General features: G+C 42.1%; 1 protein-coding gene and 1 long non-coding RNA gene across 7 annotated transcripts in view; one reads left to right on the top strand and one right to left on the bottom strand.

The window, feature by feature from the left end:
- The window catches only part of ckap5 (cytoskeleton associated protein 5), a 93,426-nt gene extending 76,865 nt beyond the window's left edge, over nt 1–16,561 (bottom strand). For 4 of the 6 annotated variants that reach the window (XM_073049677.1, XM_073049681.1, XM_073049683.1 and 1 more), the window contains exons 1-2: nt 16,400–16,561; nt 8,986–9,075 (exon numbers count right to left, since the gene is read on the bottom strand). In XM_073049677.1, the coding sequence (XP_072905778.1) occupies nt 8,986–9,042 (57 nt within the window). In that variant the 5' untranslated portion in view covers nt 9,043–9,075; nt 16,400–16,561. Of the gene's footprint in view, nt 1–8,985; nt 9,076–15,576; nt 15,725–16,216; nt 16,270–16,399 lie in introns of those variants that run through there. The other 2 variants (XM_073049678.1, XM_073049679.1) reach the window with 2 other exon arrangements.
- The window catches only part of LOC140729657 (uncharacterized), an 80,644-nt gene continuing 78,647 nt past the window's right edge, over nt 15,873–17,869 (top strand). The window contains exon 1 of the long non-coding RNA XR_012099391.1: nt 15,873–15,992. This is a non-coding gene — a long non-coding RNA (uncharacterized lncRNA). The remainder of the gene's footprint in view (nt 15,993–17,869) is intronic.

Here is a 17,869-nt window from a genome sequence, read left to right as displayed (position 1 = left end):
AAAAGAGCACCATGCAAAAGTTTGGGCACCCCAAGAGATTTGAGCTCTCAGATAACTTTTACCAAGGTCTCAGACCTTCATTAGCTTGTTAGGGCTATGGCTTGTTCACAATCATTGTTAGGAAAGGCCAGGTGATGCAAATTTCAAAGTTTTATAAATATCCTGACTCCTCAAACCTTGTCCCAACAATCAGCAACCATGGGCCCCTCTAAGCAGCTGCCCAGCACTTCAAATTATGCTCACAAAGCAGAAGGCTAAGAAGATAACACAGCATTTTCAGGTAGCTGTTTCCTCAGTTCATAATGTAATTAAGAAATGGCAGTTAACAGGAACGATGGAGGTCAAGTTGAGATCTGAAGACCAAGAAAACTTTCCAAGAGAACTGCTCGTAGGATTGCTAGAAAGGCAAATCAAAACCCCTGTTTGACTGCAAAAGACCTTCAGGAAGATTTAGCAGGCTCTGGAGTGTTGGTACACTGTTCTACTGTGCAGCGACACCTGCACAAATATGACCTTCATGGAAGAATTATCAGAAGAAAACCTTTCCTGCATCCTCACCACAAAATTCAGCATCAGAAGTTTGCAAAGGAACATCTAAATAAGCCTGATGCATTTTGGAAACAAGACCTGTGGACTGATGAAGTTAAAATAAAAGTTTTTGGCTGCAATGAGCAAAGGTATGTTTGGAGAAAAAAAGGGTACAGAATTTCATGAAAAGAACACCACTCCAATTGTTAAGCATGGGGGTGGATCGATCATGCTTTGGGCTTGTGATGCAGCCAGTGGCACGGGAAACATTTCACTGGTAGAGGGAAGAAGGAATTCAATTAAATACCAGCAAATTCTGGAAGTAAACATCACATCATCTGTAAAAAAAAAGCTGAAGATGAAAAGAGGATGGCTTCTACAACAGGATAGTGAACCTAAACACACCTCAAGAGGTGCTAGCTGAAGGTTTTGCCATGGCCCTCGCAGTCCCCCAATCTAAACATCATCAAAAATCTGTGGATAGACCTCAAAAGAGCAGTGCATGCAAAATGACCCAAGAATCTCACAAAACTAGAAGCCTTTTGCAAGGAAGAATGGGTAAAAATCCCCCAAACAAAAATTGAAAGACTCTTAGCTGGCTACAGAAAGCACTTACAAGCTGTGATACTTGCCAAAGGGGGTGTTACTAAGTACATTCATGCAGGGTGCCCAAACTTTTGCTTTTTTGTCATTTTTGTTATTTTGAAACTGTAAAAGATGGAAATAAAAAAGTAATCTTGCTTAAAATATTTAAAAAATGTCTTCTTTAACTTTATGCCTTTTAGAAATCAGGTCATTTTTTACTCGCTTATTCACAATAACAGAAATTTTGAACGGGGTGCACAAACTTTTGCATGCCACTGTCTTGCACTGACATTAATGGGCTTGACATTAATGGCAAATGTTTAGTACAAAAAGCTGGATAGTAATGATATAGAATGCTTTGTCTTGCATAGCATCAAATTTCCTCAATATAGTTCAAGTTGTGAAGTCAGAAGCTTTCAATTTCTGGGCTTCAACATATTGAATGATTTGTCCTGGCCCTAGCATATAGATGCAATCTTAAGCACGTGCATGTCTTTACTATCACATATCAGCTTGTTATAGCACGGCACATCACTCTTCACCACTGGAAGTATCTACACGAGGTGCTGCCTGACAAAGGCAGCATCTATCATCAAAATTCCTCACCACCCAGGGCATGCCATCTCCTTGCAGCTACCCAACCACCCTCAGGCAGGAGGTACAGAGCCTGAAGTCCTACACTACCAGGTTCAAGTACAGCCACTTAACTTCAACCATTGGGCTGTTGAACCAACTACCAAACCCCTAACCACTACAATTGAGTAACACTATGGTTACTTAGCATTCAAAAAGACTCATCTATTCTGCTTGTGGTTTCTTGTAAGAATACGTAACTTATACTTAATTACGTCTATCATTTGCTTAAATGTTATGTGCCTGTGATGCTGCTGTTACAAAGTTTTTCACTGCACCTGTGCGTACACATACTTGTACATATGACAATAAACTTGCCTTTGAGCTCTAAGCTATTATGTTCCCCCTGTTGGCCGTAGTCTAGGGGTGTCAGGGAAGCAACATAAAAACAAGCCCACCCTCAGTGCTGTGTTGCTTGTGATGTGAGAAAGACAAGACAGACACAACTAGTCCTATTTGCAGTACACTTACAGAAGTGATCCAGGACACCCAAATCTAAAGAGTAATCCAAAAGCCAAAAATTCACAATGTGAAAACACAGGTCAGAGCATGAAGGGTACAAGCACGATTCTTTAACTAACAATTCCCCCCGCCCAGCTTTCCTTGCTTTAGGTGTGTCGATTTGCTGTTTGTCTCCATTTAGAGCACTGTTGAACCTGCCTCCTTGTCAGGACTGCTTCAATCAGTATTTGGAGAACGCAATTTAAAGAAGACTGCGTCTGGGAAGCAAGAGCGGAAAACGAGAACACAGGCACACAGTACGCAAGCATGTAATACCCCCACCCACAAGAAACGTGTCTCGGTTTTACAACAAAACATTAACTCACGGACTGAGAAAGTGCGTTGCTCCCTTATAATGAATATCAGTATTATAATTTTATGTCAGTGCACAAGGTGTTGGCTCTGCATACAAGAGAGAAAGACAATGGGATTGTAGTCTGTGTATATACTACTACTGGGAGAGAGCTGGAACCTACATAAACTTCGAAGTATTGTAATGCAAGTGGTTGTAGTATGGTGCAGTAGTTACTTTGGTGCTTGTCAAACTTCTTAGAAAAGTAACATACAGGATGGTCAACCATCCTCCTACAACTGCATTGCTGCAATTATTGGAGTATAAAAGTATAAATTTTGCTGTGTAACCAAAACTATGAAGTCAGTTTTGAAAATAGGAGAATGAAATCTTAAAGATGTAGATTAGAACATTGGTCAGTTCTGAGTTTGCTATTTGCTATGCATGTATCCTAAAAATGTAGAAGACAATGGTGTGTTAATGAGAGGTAGCTAAGAGATGTAGATTAAAACATAATTAAGTCACGAAGTATTAAGAATGTAAACTTGCTATTTGCTAGAGAATGAAATCTTAAGAATGTAGAAGACAATGGTGTGTTAAAGAGATGTAGATTAGAACATGATTAAGTCAATGGGTAGAAACAATAGGGACAAGATGTACGTGTGGTACGTGTAATACGCAACTATAGATCAATTACATGTTAATACAACTGGACCAGGAGATTGTTATAAAAAAATGCTGGGTCCAAAAGGATCGGTGGGCAATCAGCAACTAGCTCAATGACTGTCTCAGCTTTGATTTGCAAATTAAAGTTTAACCCTTCTTGAAGAATCTTCTGCGTCTCTTGGTCATTTGTGGGGCACGAGAAACCACGACACAATCAGGTGCAGTGAGAACAGGTGGGTGGCACAACAGCATCTTCAGAAGCTCAAGCAACACCTGGCACTCAGGGGTCCACGCAAACTCACGGGAAGAGCTCAGCAGGCTAGTAAGAGGGGACATGACTGTGGAGAAATTTTGACAGAAACATCCATAATAACCAGCCATACCAAAGAAACACCGGAGTTGCAGTTTCACATCGGGCACAGGGAAGGAACGCATTGTCTCAACCTTCGCGTCAACTGGACGCACTTGACCTCAGCCAACGACTTTGCCCAGATAGTTGACCCAAGCTTTCCCAAAGTCACATTTAGCCAAATTAAGGGCCAATGAGGCCTCACCTAAACGCATGAATACATGCTGTAAAGTCTCATGTGTGGCAGCTAGTCAGCAGAATAGAACACCATGTCATTTAAATAAGCCTTGCAGTGAGGTACTTCTCCTGAAACTAGGGACACAAGTCATTGGAATGTTGCAGGTATGTTACACATTCCAAACGCAATGACAGAGTACTGGAGGAAATGCTCCAGAGTAACTAAGGCAGAGATTTCAGCAGCATGAGGAGTGAGCGGGATTCTTTTAACAGGTCAAGCTTATTGACAAACTTAATGAATCTACTATCAATGCAATCCTCCATAAACAGCAGTTACTTTCTGATGTTCTACGCAGAAGTGGACAGCTCCATCACTCTTTGGCACCAAGATGCAGAGGATCTCTATGGTGTAGAGCTAGGATGGGCTAGCCCATGATTGAACAGGTAGCTTACCTCCTCAACGCTCTTTTAGTAGGGTTTACAAGGTACGCATGCTGCTTAATAGGCCTAGCACCTTCACAACAATGTCATGCTCCAACATATTTGTTCGAGTAGGGGCATCGTTAAACGAAACCGAATAATTCTGAATTAATTGTAACACATCTGACTGTTGCAGGGGATCCAGATGTGACAATCAACCAGGGAGCTCCAATGATGCAGAATTCTGCAATCTGATGCACTGCTCCAGGGCATTCCACAACTCTAGGCCATCTTCATCCATGCTGTCAGCTAGATACTACTTTCAAAGGCAGAACTCCTATTCGCTGTTCCCAATCATAAAACATCCTTAGTACATTGATGTGGTACATGCGGGTTTATTGCCTATAGTGAAGGGTATTGAGTCAGTTTCAGATCACACAAAGTCCTATAAAGCGAGCTTGGAGTGCTGATCCAGATACAGGAAGAAATGCCAAAGCCAAATCCCCAGGACTTAAGCAGCAAGGCACAACTTTTCTATCATAATGCATCTTCATCTCATTAGTGTGTACACGTCTCTGAATTCACTAACATAATCCAACACATTGGATGAGGACTTCAGGGAATCTCCTAGCAGGAGCTCTGAGTAGTTTAAGCGGCCCTTGAACAGTATGCCCAAAGACTAACACAGCAGGACTGAATCCTAGGGACTCCTGTACTGTTTTGCGCACTGCAAATAGTACAAAAGGAATGCCCGTGTCCTGGTCTCTGCCATGTACAAAACAATAGACACGCAACATACACTTAGCATTTGATGAAATCACTAACGTGCCATGACTCAGGGTGATGTGCACTGGACATCACTGGAAGTGTGTTTATAACGGGTGCAAACACTCAGAACAAAAAAATTCATACCCCGGTCAGTCTGTATAACTCTTGGCAGGCCAAGTGTGGAGAAGAACAGCATCAAGGCTTTGTTTATAACAGGGGCAGTAATTCTGCGCAGGGAAAACAGGTGGCCACGCACATTATTATCAGAAAAAACTGGCCCCCGACTTAGTTTTAGACAAGGGCCCTACGCAATTCACCAGCACTTGCACCAACAAGTGAAGAGGCACAGGGGGAATAACCTGGTTAGGTTTACCTACATGCTGGAATACCAGACTGGTTTGGCAATAGTCAGCCATGGCAGACTTCATTCCAGGCCAAGAGAAATGGGGTCAAATGCAGTTATATGTGTTAGTAACACCCAGGTGTTCTGCGAATGGTTGGTCAAGCACTTACTGCAGCACATGCCATCAGTTATTTGTCGGTATCACTATCTAAAAGACAGTATCGCAGCCGAAGCCATCAGAAACAACTGGCACCCACTTACACATAAGCAAACCATTTTCCTCAAAGCAAGCACTCTTTTTGCTGCTGTCTGTAGCACCCTCCTTCGCAGACCAACACAAAGCGAGGGAAGGAACTGCCCACAGAGCTGCAATAAACTGCCCGAAGGTAGATGGCAACTCAAGCACCCCACTAGATGGAATTTCCTTTAGATGCTTCACAGCAGAGTCCAGCACTACCAGAGCCACCGCAAGTGAGCTAGGTTGAGGTGACACAAAAAAGGTGTAGGAAAGATTCACTGCAACTTCAGATCTGTGGGACTGAGCACGAGTTTTCACACAGGCAGGAAACAGAGAGGAAATCACTAGCAAGTTTCTCATTCCAGGGTTGATCCAAGAGTGTAGCTGCCACCTCTGGCATGGCAGCTCCTTCCCACCAGCTAGGTCATTAGGTCATTGCCCAGGGTTAGGGTGACCTCTCTGGCTGGTAGAGAAGGTCTTGTCCTGACAACTGTGATGAAACCACTAGGCCTGACTGCAAATGGATTGTGTGTAGTAGAACTTCTAAACCCCCACCTCAATTCCCTGCACCAAGGCATATGATCCACAAAACATGCCCTCAGAAAAATCTAGTGCATCAGAGCAGATAAAAGACTGTTTTGCACCAGTATCATGCAGCATAGTCACCGAGACCCGTTTGTCACAAATACTAAATTTGTGTATATTTACAAAATACAATTAAGTTGGTCAGTAAAACTATTGAAAATCTTTTCTTTGTACTTTTAGGGTTCACGTGAATTAACATATCATAAATTTTTGTTTTTACTGCATTTTGGAAAATATCCCAACTTTCTGGAAATGGGGGTTTGTACAAGGACCTCCTGACTCTAGGCAACATTTCCTCTTCCATCTTTAGAAGGTCCTACCCTCATTCTAGTCATCCTCCTGTTCTTCACACATTCACAGAATGTCTTGGGGTTTTCATTAAGGCCTTCTTATTGCCTCTTCTAACTCAGCCAAGTCCATTCTTACAGTCTTTCTTTGCAACCTTGTAACTCTCTAGATGTCTGTGCTTTGATCTCTTGCACAAAAGATAAAACAAGAGATGAATAGCAATGCAAATTACTGCAGTTGTTGGCAAGTCAGTAACAAGAAAACTTCAGTATCAACACAAGCAAGCCTTTATGAAAGTTACATTTTCATTTTAACATCAAAGGGAGCAGCAATCAACATATCCAAGAAACACTGTTTTCCAATACTAGCTGTCTAGGGTAATGCCCCTATTCCAATAATCTGCTTCTATCATTAATAACATCTGGATACAGATGATTTGCATTCATTCAAATGTTTATTTCCATTTGACATTCCTTAAAACATCAGTATGTCCATGTTCAGAATCTAAAAACATTAATATAGCGACTGATAATTGCAAGCAACATTTATACCACCCAAGTGCCTGATAACAATGATATCCACAAACTTCATCTCATTGATATTTAATGGTACCACCATAATGAAGTCCACCACCAAACATTAGAGGCTACAGATCAGACATTGCTGCACCAACAACCTGTCCTGTGTCTCATTATTTCAATCCTTGGGATCTCAGATGAGTTACTTCATTTACAGTTTTGCAGCTTGCAACAGGGCTAATGAGACCAATGTGGGAACCAGACAATTTCACAGATCAGCAACTAATGGGAAAAAGTGGTGGATAGTTTTAGAGGTGAGCTGCTCTTTCTACAACGTGTGCAGGGTTTGTGGGTACACCTGACATATGGCCAAAGTTTTCAAACACCATCTACTGTGCTACCCAAAGAATCCTGGATACGTGCATTTTCCCCAAGTAGGATTTGATTATATCTTTGAATCTTTTCCTCTGTCAAGTAACCCCTTCCCATGCCAGAGCTCAGAAAAGTGTTTCAGGAACATAAATACTGACTACAAGACCAGGTCAAAAACAAGGTACCTAACAAGAAATGACTCACCTCTCAAATCCCCAAATCCTAGACACATACAAGACTTAGAGTCACTAAATTAGCACCAAAGCTTTATCACTTAGGGGAAAGCTGCCCACTTGAGTGGTACTTCACTTTAAACAGTTCCTCCCACCACAGCTAGCAAGTTACGACTGCAGGATACACTATCTATAAGAAGGATTTCAGCATCTCAAAGATTTTCTTCAATATTGCCAAAAAGCTCAACCATTAGGATAGAAGGTGCAGGAAATAATATCTTCAAATCATGCCACCTTCACTCAAAAATGATTGCCATTCTTTCATCACTCCAATTACCCAACTGATCCTCCACCTGATGGTGACTTCATCGTGGCACGAGGAGACCATTTAACCACCATTTATACCAATTGATTAGAAGCGTCTCCTACAAAGAATAGCGCGATATAGATCAATTGCAGATATGGGCAGAGAAATGGCAGGTGGAGCTTACCCCAAATAAATGTGACGTATTGCACCTTGGTAGGTCAAATGCAAAGGGACAGTGCACTGTTAAGGGCAAAACCCTTAACAGTGTTGCTAAGAAGAGAAATTTTGGAGTCCAAGTTTACAGCTCCTTGAAAGTGACCACACAGGTTGATAAGGTGATTGAGGTTGCTTTTTAGTTGACGCACTGAGTTCAAAAGCCAAGAGGTTATATTGCAACTTTATAGAACTCTGGTTTGGCCACATCTGGAGTATTCCATACAGTTGTGGTCGCTCCGCTATAGGAAAGATGCTGAGGCTTTGGAGAGTTTGGATAAAAGGTTTACTAGGATGCTACTTTATTTAGAGGGCATGTGCTGTCATTAGAAGATAGACATCTGTATTTTTTCCTCCACAGCAGCAGAATCTGAGGGGAGATCTGAGACAGGTTATTAGATGATGAGAGGCAAAACAGAGTAGATGAAGTATCTTTTTCCCCAGGGTAGAAGTGCCTAATGCTAGAGGGCAAACATTAAAGGTGAGAGTGGTTAAGTTCAGAGATGTGAGGGGTATTTAAAAAAAACCTAGTGGTGGATGCCTGGAATGTGTTGCCTAGTATGGTGGTGGAGGGAAATACATTAGAGGCTTTTAAGAGACATTTAGATAGGCACATGAAAATGAGGAAGGAAGGATATGGACATTGTGTAAATAGGAGGGATTTGTTTTTTGGGGGGCATTTCAATATAATTTTTAGCTGGATCAGCACAACATTGTGGGCAGAAGGGCCTGTTCCTGTGCTCTACTGTTCTATGTTTCTATGTTCTACAAGACAGCTTATTATCAGTACACAATATTTGGAATGGTAACAAATGTGGAAACATGAAAATTCTATTGATGAAAAGATCCATGAATTACAAAAGCTTGTTGCACCTGAAGCATGACATGCATAATCCAGAATACACAACTTCATTTTCAATAAAATTGTGCATGATTACCCAACTGAAATACAATGGAAACAATAATTGCTAATATTCTACATCCAAATTTATCTATTCAAATATATTCTAAAAAAAATCTTTCACATACCTTATGCTCGCACTTCTGATCAATTGGCAATTTCATCCACTCAGATTCATCACCCATGGCTATTGTGTATTGTGCTCACTCAACAGAAGCCTGGTGAAACAAAAAAAATCACTAGCCAGGAGAACAGTGAATTTCAACTGGCAATGTCTGAAACACTCAATAGCAGAACAATCTGATCTGTGAGAATAGGCTACAGTCATGCACAAAAGACCAAGTGCCAAAGCAGTTTCTGAATTAGCTTTCACTTTCAATACTAAACAAGGACTACAAACAGTTTAAAGGGGCAAAAACTGCCCATCATCTAGTAGTCACAAAAATTGATGGCATAGAACTAAGATTTTGTTAAGAGCATTCAAATGGAAACTGCTCTTGCGATTGAAGTTTCCAAGGGATATCTATAGTAAGAGGATACCAAGGACATAACCTCATTATTCTTGCATTCAAAAGCAGATTGCAAAAAATGAACCCTTGAGAGATTGTCCATCCACATTATATAGAGCGTGAGCTGCAGCAAAACATCTTAACAGCCATGCTGATTCATCTAAAAGAGTCTCGAGTCAGCAAAGTTGCACTGCCTTCTTAAATGTACTCAGGCTTCTTTCTCCACTGAAGGAACCACCATTGTTATATACTGTATATTGATAGTTATTTATGAAGCTTAGTTATAAATAAATTTAAAATACCAGCCAGATTTAAGCCATAATAAAAAGGTATTTTCCTCAAATACATCTCTCACAAGAACATATATAGGAGCAGAAGTAGGCCATCTGGCCCATCAAGCCCGCTCCATCATTCAATAAATCATGGCTGATCTGACCATGGACTCATCTCCACCTACCTGCCTTTTCACTATAACCCTCAATTCTCATACTGTGAAAAAAATCTATCCAACCTTATCTTAAATATACTTACTGAGGTAGCCTCCACTGCTTCATTGAGCATAGAATTCCAGATTCACTCTCTGGGAAAAGTTCTTCATTTCCACCCCAAATCTACTCCTCCCAATCTTGAGGCCGCGTCCTCTAGTTCTAGTCTTACCTACTAGTGGAAACAACTTTTCTGCCTCTATCGTATCTATCCCTTTATTTTTATATATACATTTCTATAGGATTTCCTCTCATCCTTCTGAATTCCAGCGAGCACAGTCACAGGCTACTCAGTCTCTCCTCAAAGTCTAACCCCCTCATCTCTGGAATCAACCTGGTGAACCTTCTCTGCACGGCTTCTTGAAATTGATTGCATTAGTTATTGGTTTTACGGATATGCAGATTTCAGTAGAGAGCTACAGAATTGCTTTAAAATTGTCCATAGACAGTTCATTAACCAAAATCTTCCAACTGGTTTTTCGTAAGTGGATCAGTATAACTTTGTTTCAACTTCCAATAGAATAACAATCAAGCTGAAGAACTATGCAATCCTTCATGTAAGTAAAAGTAACAACTGCACTCCGAAGAGTCAGACCCGAAACATATTTTCCACAGTTTCTGTCTGACATACTGTTGCCTTTTTGTTTTCAATAATTACATATATACTGTATATGCTAATATTTATGACTCATAGGCTGCTAGCAATATTTTTATCTAACAGAATGATGAAAGAGGACAAAATGGCATGATACTATAAAGTCACCCCATTTATAACAAAATGGCAAGTAGTGAACTTGGGAACTTTATTTTTAACACAGACATCTCTTGCGTTGTTTAGTAAAGCTGGTATACACAATAGCTTCCTACTTAGATCAAAGATAAAAGTTAAGCTTAACATAAAAGGATGGAAATTTCAAAGTGTCTAATAAACAGTTCATTAACCTTACCTACTAACAAATGCTTAAGATGTTTAAAGTAAAAAAATCTACCTTAAAACTGAAAGGTTTCAGAGTATAAAAACAAGCCTAATTTTCCATACAAAATCCAACACAGATTTTGCAACTAGTAAACATGAGGAAATCTGCAGATGCTGGAAATTCAAACAACACACACAAAATGCTGGTGGAACACAGCAGGCCAGGCAGCATCTATAGGGAGAAGCACTGTTGACATTTCGGGCCGAGACCCTTCGTCAGGACTAAGTGAAAGGAAAGGTACTAAGATTTGAAAGCAGGAGGGGGAAATGTGAAATAATAAGAAGACTGGGAGGGGGTGGGATGAAGCTAAGAGCTGGAAAGATGATTGGCAAAAATGATACAGAGCTGAAGAAGGGAAAGGATCATGGGCGGGGAGGCCTAGGGAGAAAGGGGGAGGGGAACACCAGAGGGAGATGGAGAACAGGCAGAGTGATGGGCAGAGAGAGAGAGAGAGAGAGAGAGAAAACAAAACAAACAACTAAATATGTCAGGGATGGGGTAAGAAGGGGAGGAAGGGCATTAACAGAAGTCAGAGAAGTCAATGTTCATGCCATCAGGTTGGAGGCTACCCAGCCGGTATATAAGGTGTTGTTCCTCCAACCTGAGCGTGGCTTCATCTTGACAGTAGAGGAGGCCATGGATAGACACATCAGAATGGGAATGGGATGTGGAATTATAATGTGTGGCCACTGGGAGATCCTGCTTTCTCTGGCGGACAGAGCGTAGGTGTTCAGCAAAATGGTCTCCCAGTCTGCGTCGGGTCTCACCAATATATAGAAGGCCACACCGGAAGCACCGGACGCAGTATACCACACCAGCCGACTCACAGGTGAAGTATCACCTCACCTGGAAGGACAGTCTGGGGCCCTGAATGATGGTGAGGGAGGAAGTGTAAGGGCAGGTGTAGCACTTGTTCCGCTTACAAGGATAAGTGCCAGGAGGGAGATCGGTGGGAAGGGATGGGGGGGGGGGAGGGGGAGATGAGTGGACAAGGGAGTCGCGTAGGGAGCGATCCCTGCGGAAAGCAGAAGGGGGGGGGGGGGGGAGGGAAAGATGTGCTTGGCAGTGGGATCCCGTTGGAGGTGGCGGAAGTTACGGAGAATTATACGTTGGACCTGGAGGCTGGTTGGGTGGTAGGTGAGGACAGGGGGAACCCTATCCCGAGTGGGGTTGCGTGCGGATGGGGTGAGGGCAGATGTGCGGGAAATGGGAGAGATGCTTTTGAGAGCAGAGTTGATGGTGGAAGAAGGAAAACCCTTTTTTTAAAAAAGGAAGACATCTCCTTCGTCATGGAATGAAAAGCCTCATCCTGAGAGCAGATGCGGTGGAGACAGGAATTGTGAGAAGGGGATAGCATTTTTGCAAGAGACAGGGTGGGAAGAGGTCTCTTGCAAAAATGCTATCCCATTCCTCTTCCCACCCTGTCTCTTGCAAAAATAACATCTTACATACCGGCTGGGTAGCCTCCAACCTGATGGCATGAACACTGACTTCTCTGACTTCTGTTAATGCCCCTCCTCCCCTTCTTACCCCATCCCTAACATATTTGGTTGTTTGTTTTGTTTTCTCTCTCTCTGCCCATCATTCTGCCTGTTCTCCAACTCCCTCTGGTGTTCCCTTCCCCCTTTCTCCCTAGGCCTCCCCGCCCATGATCCTTTCCCTTCTCCAGCTCCGTATCACTTTTGCCAATCATCTTTCCAGCTCTTAGCTTCATCCCACCCCCTCCCGGTCTTCTTATCATTTTGCATTTCCCCCTCCTGCTTTCAAATCTTAGTATCTTTCCTTTCACTTAGTCCTGACGAAGGGTCTCGGCCCAAAACGTCAACAGTGCTTCTCCCTATAGATGCTGCCTGGCCTGCTGTGTTCCACCAGCATTTTGTGTTTTGCAACTAGTTCTAGCATCTGAGAGAACAGCAGCTCTCAAAAAGGTTAGCTATGTAAAAGAAAACAAAAATAACCAAAGCAACCCACAAAGTGCTGGAGAAACTCAGCTGGTCAGGCAGCATCCACGGAAATGAATAAACAATTGATATTTCAAGCCGAGACTCTTCTTCGAGACTGGAAAGGAAAGGGGAAGACAAATGAATGAAAAGGTGGGGGTTGGAAGGATAGCTAGATGATAAATGAAGCCAGGTGGGTAGGAAAGATAAGGGCTGAAGGGCTGGTGAGGAAGGAAACTGACATGAGGTGAGTGGTGCATAGAAGAAAGGGGAGGAGTGGGGACCCAAGGGGAGGTGATAGGCAAGTAGTAAGGGGCCAGGGTTGGGGGGTGGTCTTTTACTTGAAGGAGAAATCAATATTCACACCATCAGGTTGGAAGCTACCCAGACTGAATAAAAGGTGCTGCTCCTCTGCGCTGAGGGTGACCTCATCGTCGCATAAGAGGTCATTTAATCAACAATTTGGAAGAGGAATGGCCACCAGGAAGTTCCGCTTATGGCAGATGGAGAAGTGCTCGACAAAGCTGTCCCTAATTTATGATGGGTCTCACCAATGTGTAGCACTGGACATAATAGATAACACCAGCAGATTCACAGGTGAAGTACTACCTCACCTGGAAGGACTGTTTGGGGCCCTGAATGGAGGGGAGGGAGAAGCTAAATGAGCAGGTCTAGGTAGCACTTTGGCCACTCGCAGGGCCAAGTGCCAGAGTGAGATCAGTGCGGAGGGACAAATGGCAAGGGAATTGCAGAGGGGGAAAACCCTGGAGAAAGTGGCGGGGGAGGAATGTAAAGACATGTTCGGTGGTGGGATCCCTTTGAAGACGAGGAAATTACGAAGAACAGTGTGTTGTATGCAGACATTCATTGGGTGGTAGGTGTGGAGAAGAAGAACTCTATCACTGTTAAGGCAACGAGAAGATGGGATGAGTGTGGGTGCTTGGGACATGGAGGAGATGCGGTGAGAGCAGCATCAATGGTGGAGGAAGGGAAACCTCATTCTTTGAAGGATGAAATTTGTCATTAACGTCCTGGAAAGAAAAGCCACATCCTGAGAACAGATGCAGTTGAGACAAGGAACTAAGAAATGGGAATAGCCATTTTGCAAGAGACACGGTGGGAGGAAGTATAGTCAAAATAACCATGGGAATTGGTAGTTTTATAAAAGTTTGCCTCCAGAGATGAAGACAGAGAGATCAAGAAGGGAGAGGGAGCTGTAAGAAATGGATCAAGTGAATTTAAGGGCAGAGTGGTAGATAGAGACAAATTTTATGAAATTGATGAGCTCGGCTTGAGTACACTAGTTCAATGCACCAAATGTGATTGACAAACTACCATGTTTAAATGAATTAATATGGGCTAAATCTGCCTAATCATCATGGTTTGCTCATTCTATTTTTTTTAAAAACATGTTAATTACTGCCAAACAATCTTGCAGATATTGAAGATTGGGAGTCTAACTTATTCAGCATTCAGTTGAATATTTTTTGAACATAACATTTTATTTTTGTAATATTTCTTTCTCCAGTCAATTTGACACCAACTTCAGCTTTCTAATCTTCATTTAAGGTACATAATTCTAAGATTCCAAGAAAGTCCAGAGCAGTTTATGAAAATACTTTCCAACACCTTGAATTTTTTTTTAAAAATCATTCTTTGCAAAAATGTGCATAATACAACTATTTCCTCATTACAAAAGAAAAGCATTGTTGGATGAAAGCTTCAATCATAAATTTATTCATCATTAAGAGAAACATGAGTAGCCCATTTGGCACTGATGCTCTAACATTCATCAAAACTGTGGCTTATATTTTACCTCAATGACATATCTTGCACAATTCTCATAGCCTTCAATTCCCTCAAATCTAGAAATTAATTAAGCTGTTCCAAATGTGTTTCCAGATCCCAGAGAATTACCTACACCACTTAATTGGTCAGTGGGAAGAAATTTCTTCTCATTCTCAGTCCTCTTATTCTGAGGCAGCAAAATATGAAACCTTCCTTAAGCGAGCCTGTTGAGCCATTTGAAATCTGCAAGTTTTAATGAAATCTCCTTCAATTCTTATCAAGCTCCAGAAAGTATTTGGTTACTCAATTTCACCTCAAACAGAAAATCTACCATTCCTGAAACAAGTGAATGAATCCATTCTACATTTCCCTTCATTTCACTGCAGATAAAAACAGTATACAGTGTAACACTTTGGACATCACTAATGCCCTGTGTAATTGTAATATATCACTCAAACTTTCTTGGAATGCAAGCCAAAATATAATGCTTACTGCACCTGCATGGTGGCTTTCAACTATTTTTATAGGAATAAACATCAACATTACCTGAACACAAGTTTAAAATTGCGATTTGGGATCAAAGAATTTGCATCTGCCATATCCTTGTCCATCCACCCTACTTGTCAACAGCATGACATGCCAATCACATTACTCAAGTAAAATCCAAATTAAGGAACCACCCCAAAAAGATTCAAAGGAAAACTACCTGTTGTCCAACACTATGTGCTAATGTCTCACGATTTAATTGTACACTTAAAAGCATTCCCCAATCTAAAATTTAAGAAACACTTAAGGCATGACACAAAGCAGATCATCACGGGGGGGGGGGGGGGGGTATTTAAAAAAAATTCTCTGCATTTATCATAATTCTTTCCAGCCTTAAAATGAACTATTAATAGGCAGTGTAAAGGTGCAAATTCATTGCTCACACGAAAGGTGTGGCAAGAAATAGCCGGTTACAATTTTTTTTGCTGACGGTCGAATTCAAATTAATGCAAAAAAATTAAAACTCGTGACTACCAGCAAGGAGCAGGCCAACAGCTCCGCATTCATCAACGTTATTTCATCTTAGCCTTTTAAACAATAACACACTCAGGTCGCGGCCTGCGAAGGGGAAAGAACCCTCGGTTTTGACAGAAGGAAAGTGCCGTCATTAGCGAAGATGAAAATCGGGGTAACACCATCAATACCACCCCACAAAATATCACGGCGGTGCTTTGCAACAGGCCTCGTTTTCCATCCAATGCCGTCCCTCCATTCTTTGGTGATCCAACATTGCAGAGTTGCCCAAGGCTAACCGGGCCGGTGCCAGTCATCAGCAGTGAAGAAGACACAACGCTCAGCGATTGAAGAGCATCATCCTCGGCCTCCAGGATCCGGCACTCCTCCCTACCCCACCCCCAATGATATCTAGGTTTTTTCTTCTGGAGATGAAGGTAATGAACAGCGAGTATCACCACACGGGTCTCCCTACACACTCCTCCAATCTTAACCACCCCCAATCCCAACCCCTTCTCGCATTTATCAGCCCCTCCTCCTACTCCTCGCCCCCCCCAACCCCCGCCCAAAGGTGCGTTAGGCGGCGGGCGCAAATAGCATATTAATACCATAATCCACGAACCCAGTTCTTAAGAAGGCCTTCGATAAGGGTTATACCGACCGAAGGGGCTGAATCGGGCAAACAGCAGCCGTGGCAGCTGATCCACCCGTCTAGGCTTCATTGTGTTCACAGCCGGCGACCAGCTGCACCGGGAGGGAAAATGGAGCTCTCCTTTCTCCACGGCCGCCTGGCTTATATAATGCACTGGCACGCAGCCAAGCGCCGGTAACTCGCACTGCCTACCTGGTTAGCAGGAATATCCCGTAATCACATCCACCTCGGTACCACCGACCTGCCAAGCGCCCCGGGACGATTGAAAAACCTTTCACCGTTCTTCTGAACCGTTAGCACTGAAACGCATTTGAAATTTCTATCGCGCACCCTCCAAACAAGGCTGCACCCAATTGGTCGCTAACAGGACTCGTAACCGGCTTCCTAATTGGTCACATTTAAACCTGACAGAGAACCGCCGGTGTAGTTGTTTGGATTGACATTTTTACCAGCGTATCGGAATGCGAGTTCCTTCTCCAAGTAGGCGGGAGAGGCGAAATAATGTTATATACATAGACGGTTGAGTATTGGCACCAACTCGGATATTGAGAGAGTGAGGGTTGAGTTCTTCAAGTGAGCTAAATTAAAAGTAGTTTGGCTTAAGACTTAAAAATCTATTTCGTATATTTAATTAAACTGTTCAAAGTAAATTTATCATCAAAGCACATTTGTCACCATTTACAACCGTGAGATTCATTATCTTGTAGGCATACTAAATAAATCCGTAATGGAATAATAACTATAATAGGGTCAATGAAAGACAGCACCAACTTGGGCATTTAATGAGGGTGCAAAAGACAATAAACTCTGCAGATACAAAACAAAATAATAATTGATGGGACAAGTTAAATTATCCCCTTTGGTTCAAGAGCCTGATAACTGTTCCTGAACCTGGTGGTGTGAGTCCTGAAGTTCCTGTACCTTCTTCCCGATGGCAGCAGCGAGAAGAGAGCATAGCCTGGGTAGTAGGGTCCCTGATATGGATATTGTTCCCATTTCGCATTTCTGACAATAACAATTGCTCAAGATGCATTCTTTGATATAAAACCTAACACTTCTCTCCCATCTGTGATTGATTAGGTCTTATACCAGTTTAAATAAAAATTGTGCTGTACTCTGGAGTTAAATATAATATACTTCCTTGGTTAGTGAATGGGCAATGAACCCATGAAGACTACCTCATTATTTTTCCTCTGTTTTTGCACTACTTATTTCATATATATATATACACACACATATAATTTTTCATTATTAAGTATTGTAACATAATGCTGCTTCAAAAAACAAATTTCACGATATACGTCAGTCATATTAAATCTGATTCTGATGACTGGTCATTGAATTTGGAGGTTGGACTCACATTGATACCATAACCTTATTTCTGATGTGATCAAGGGAAGGGCCCTGAGCCTAGCCCACCAAAATAACATGTACTTTAGAGGAAATGTAAAAACAATTACTAATCTGTGAAAGGGAGTTAGATGTTCCCTGGGTCATTCAATCGCCAATTTAACGAATGAAGGTTGATGGTGTTGTGGATAGTGTTGAAAGTCGTCATAGGTTACATTGTGATGTAGATAGAATGCAGAGCTGGATGGAGCAGTAGCACCAGGAGTTCAGTCCACAAAGGTCCAGTGTAGAGAACAGTGATTGAACTTGAAG

The sequence above is a fragment of the Hemitrygon akajei genome, chromosome 6 (genome assembly GCF_048418815.1).
Source record: "Hemitrygon akajei chromosome 6, sHemAka1.3, whole genome shotgun sequence".
NCBI classification, from domain to species: Eukaryota; Metazoa; Chordata; class Chondrichthyes; order Myliobatiformes; family Dasyatidae; genus Hemitrygon; species Hemitrygon akajei.
The sequence above is the reverse complement of the archived record's forward strand: the minus strand, read 5'-3'. Positions and strand labels throughout refer to the sequence as shown.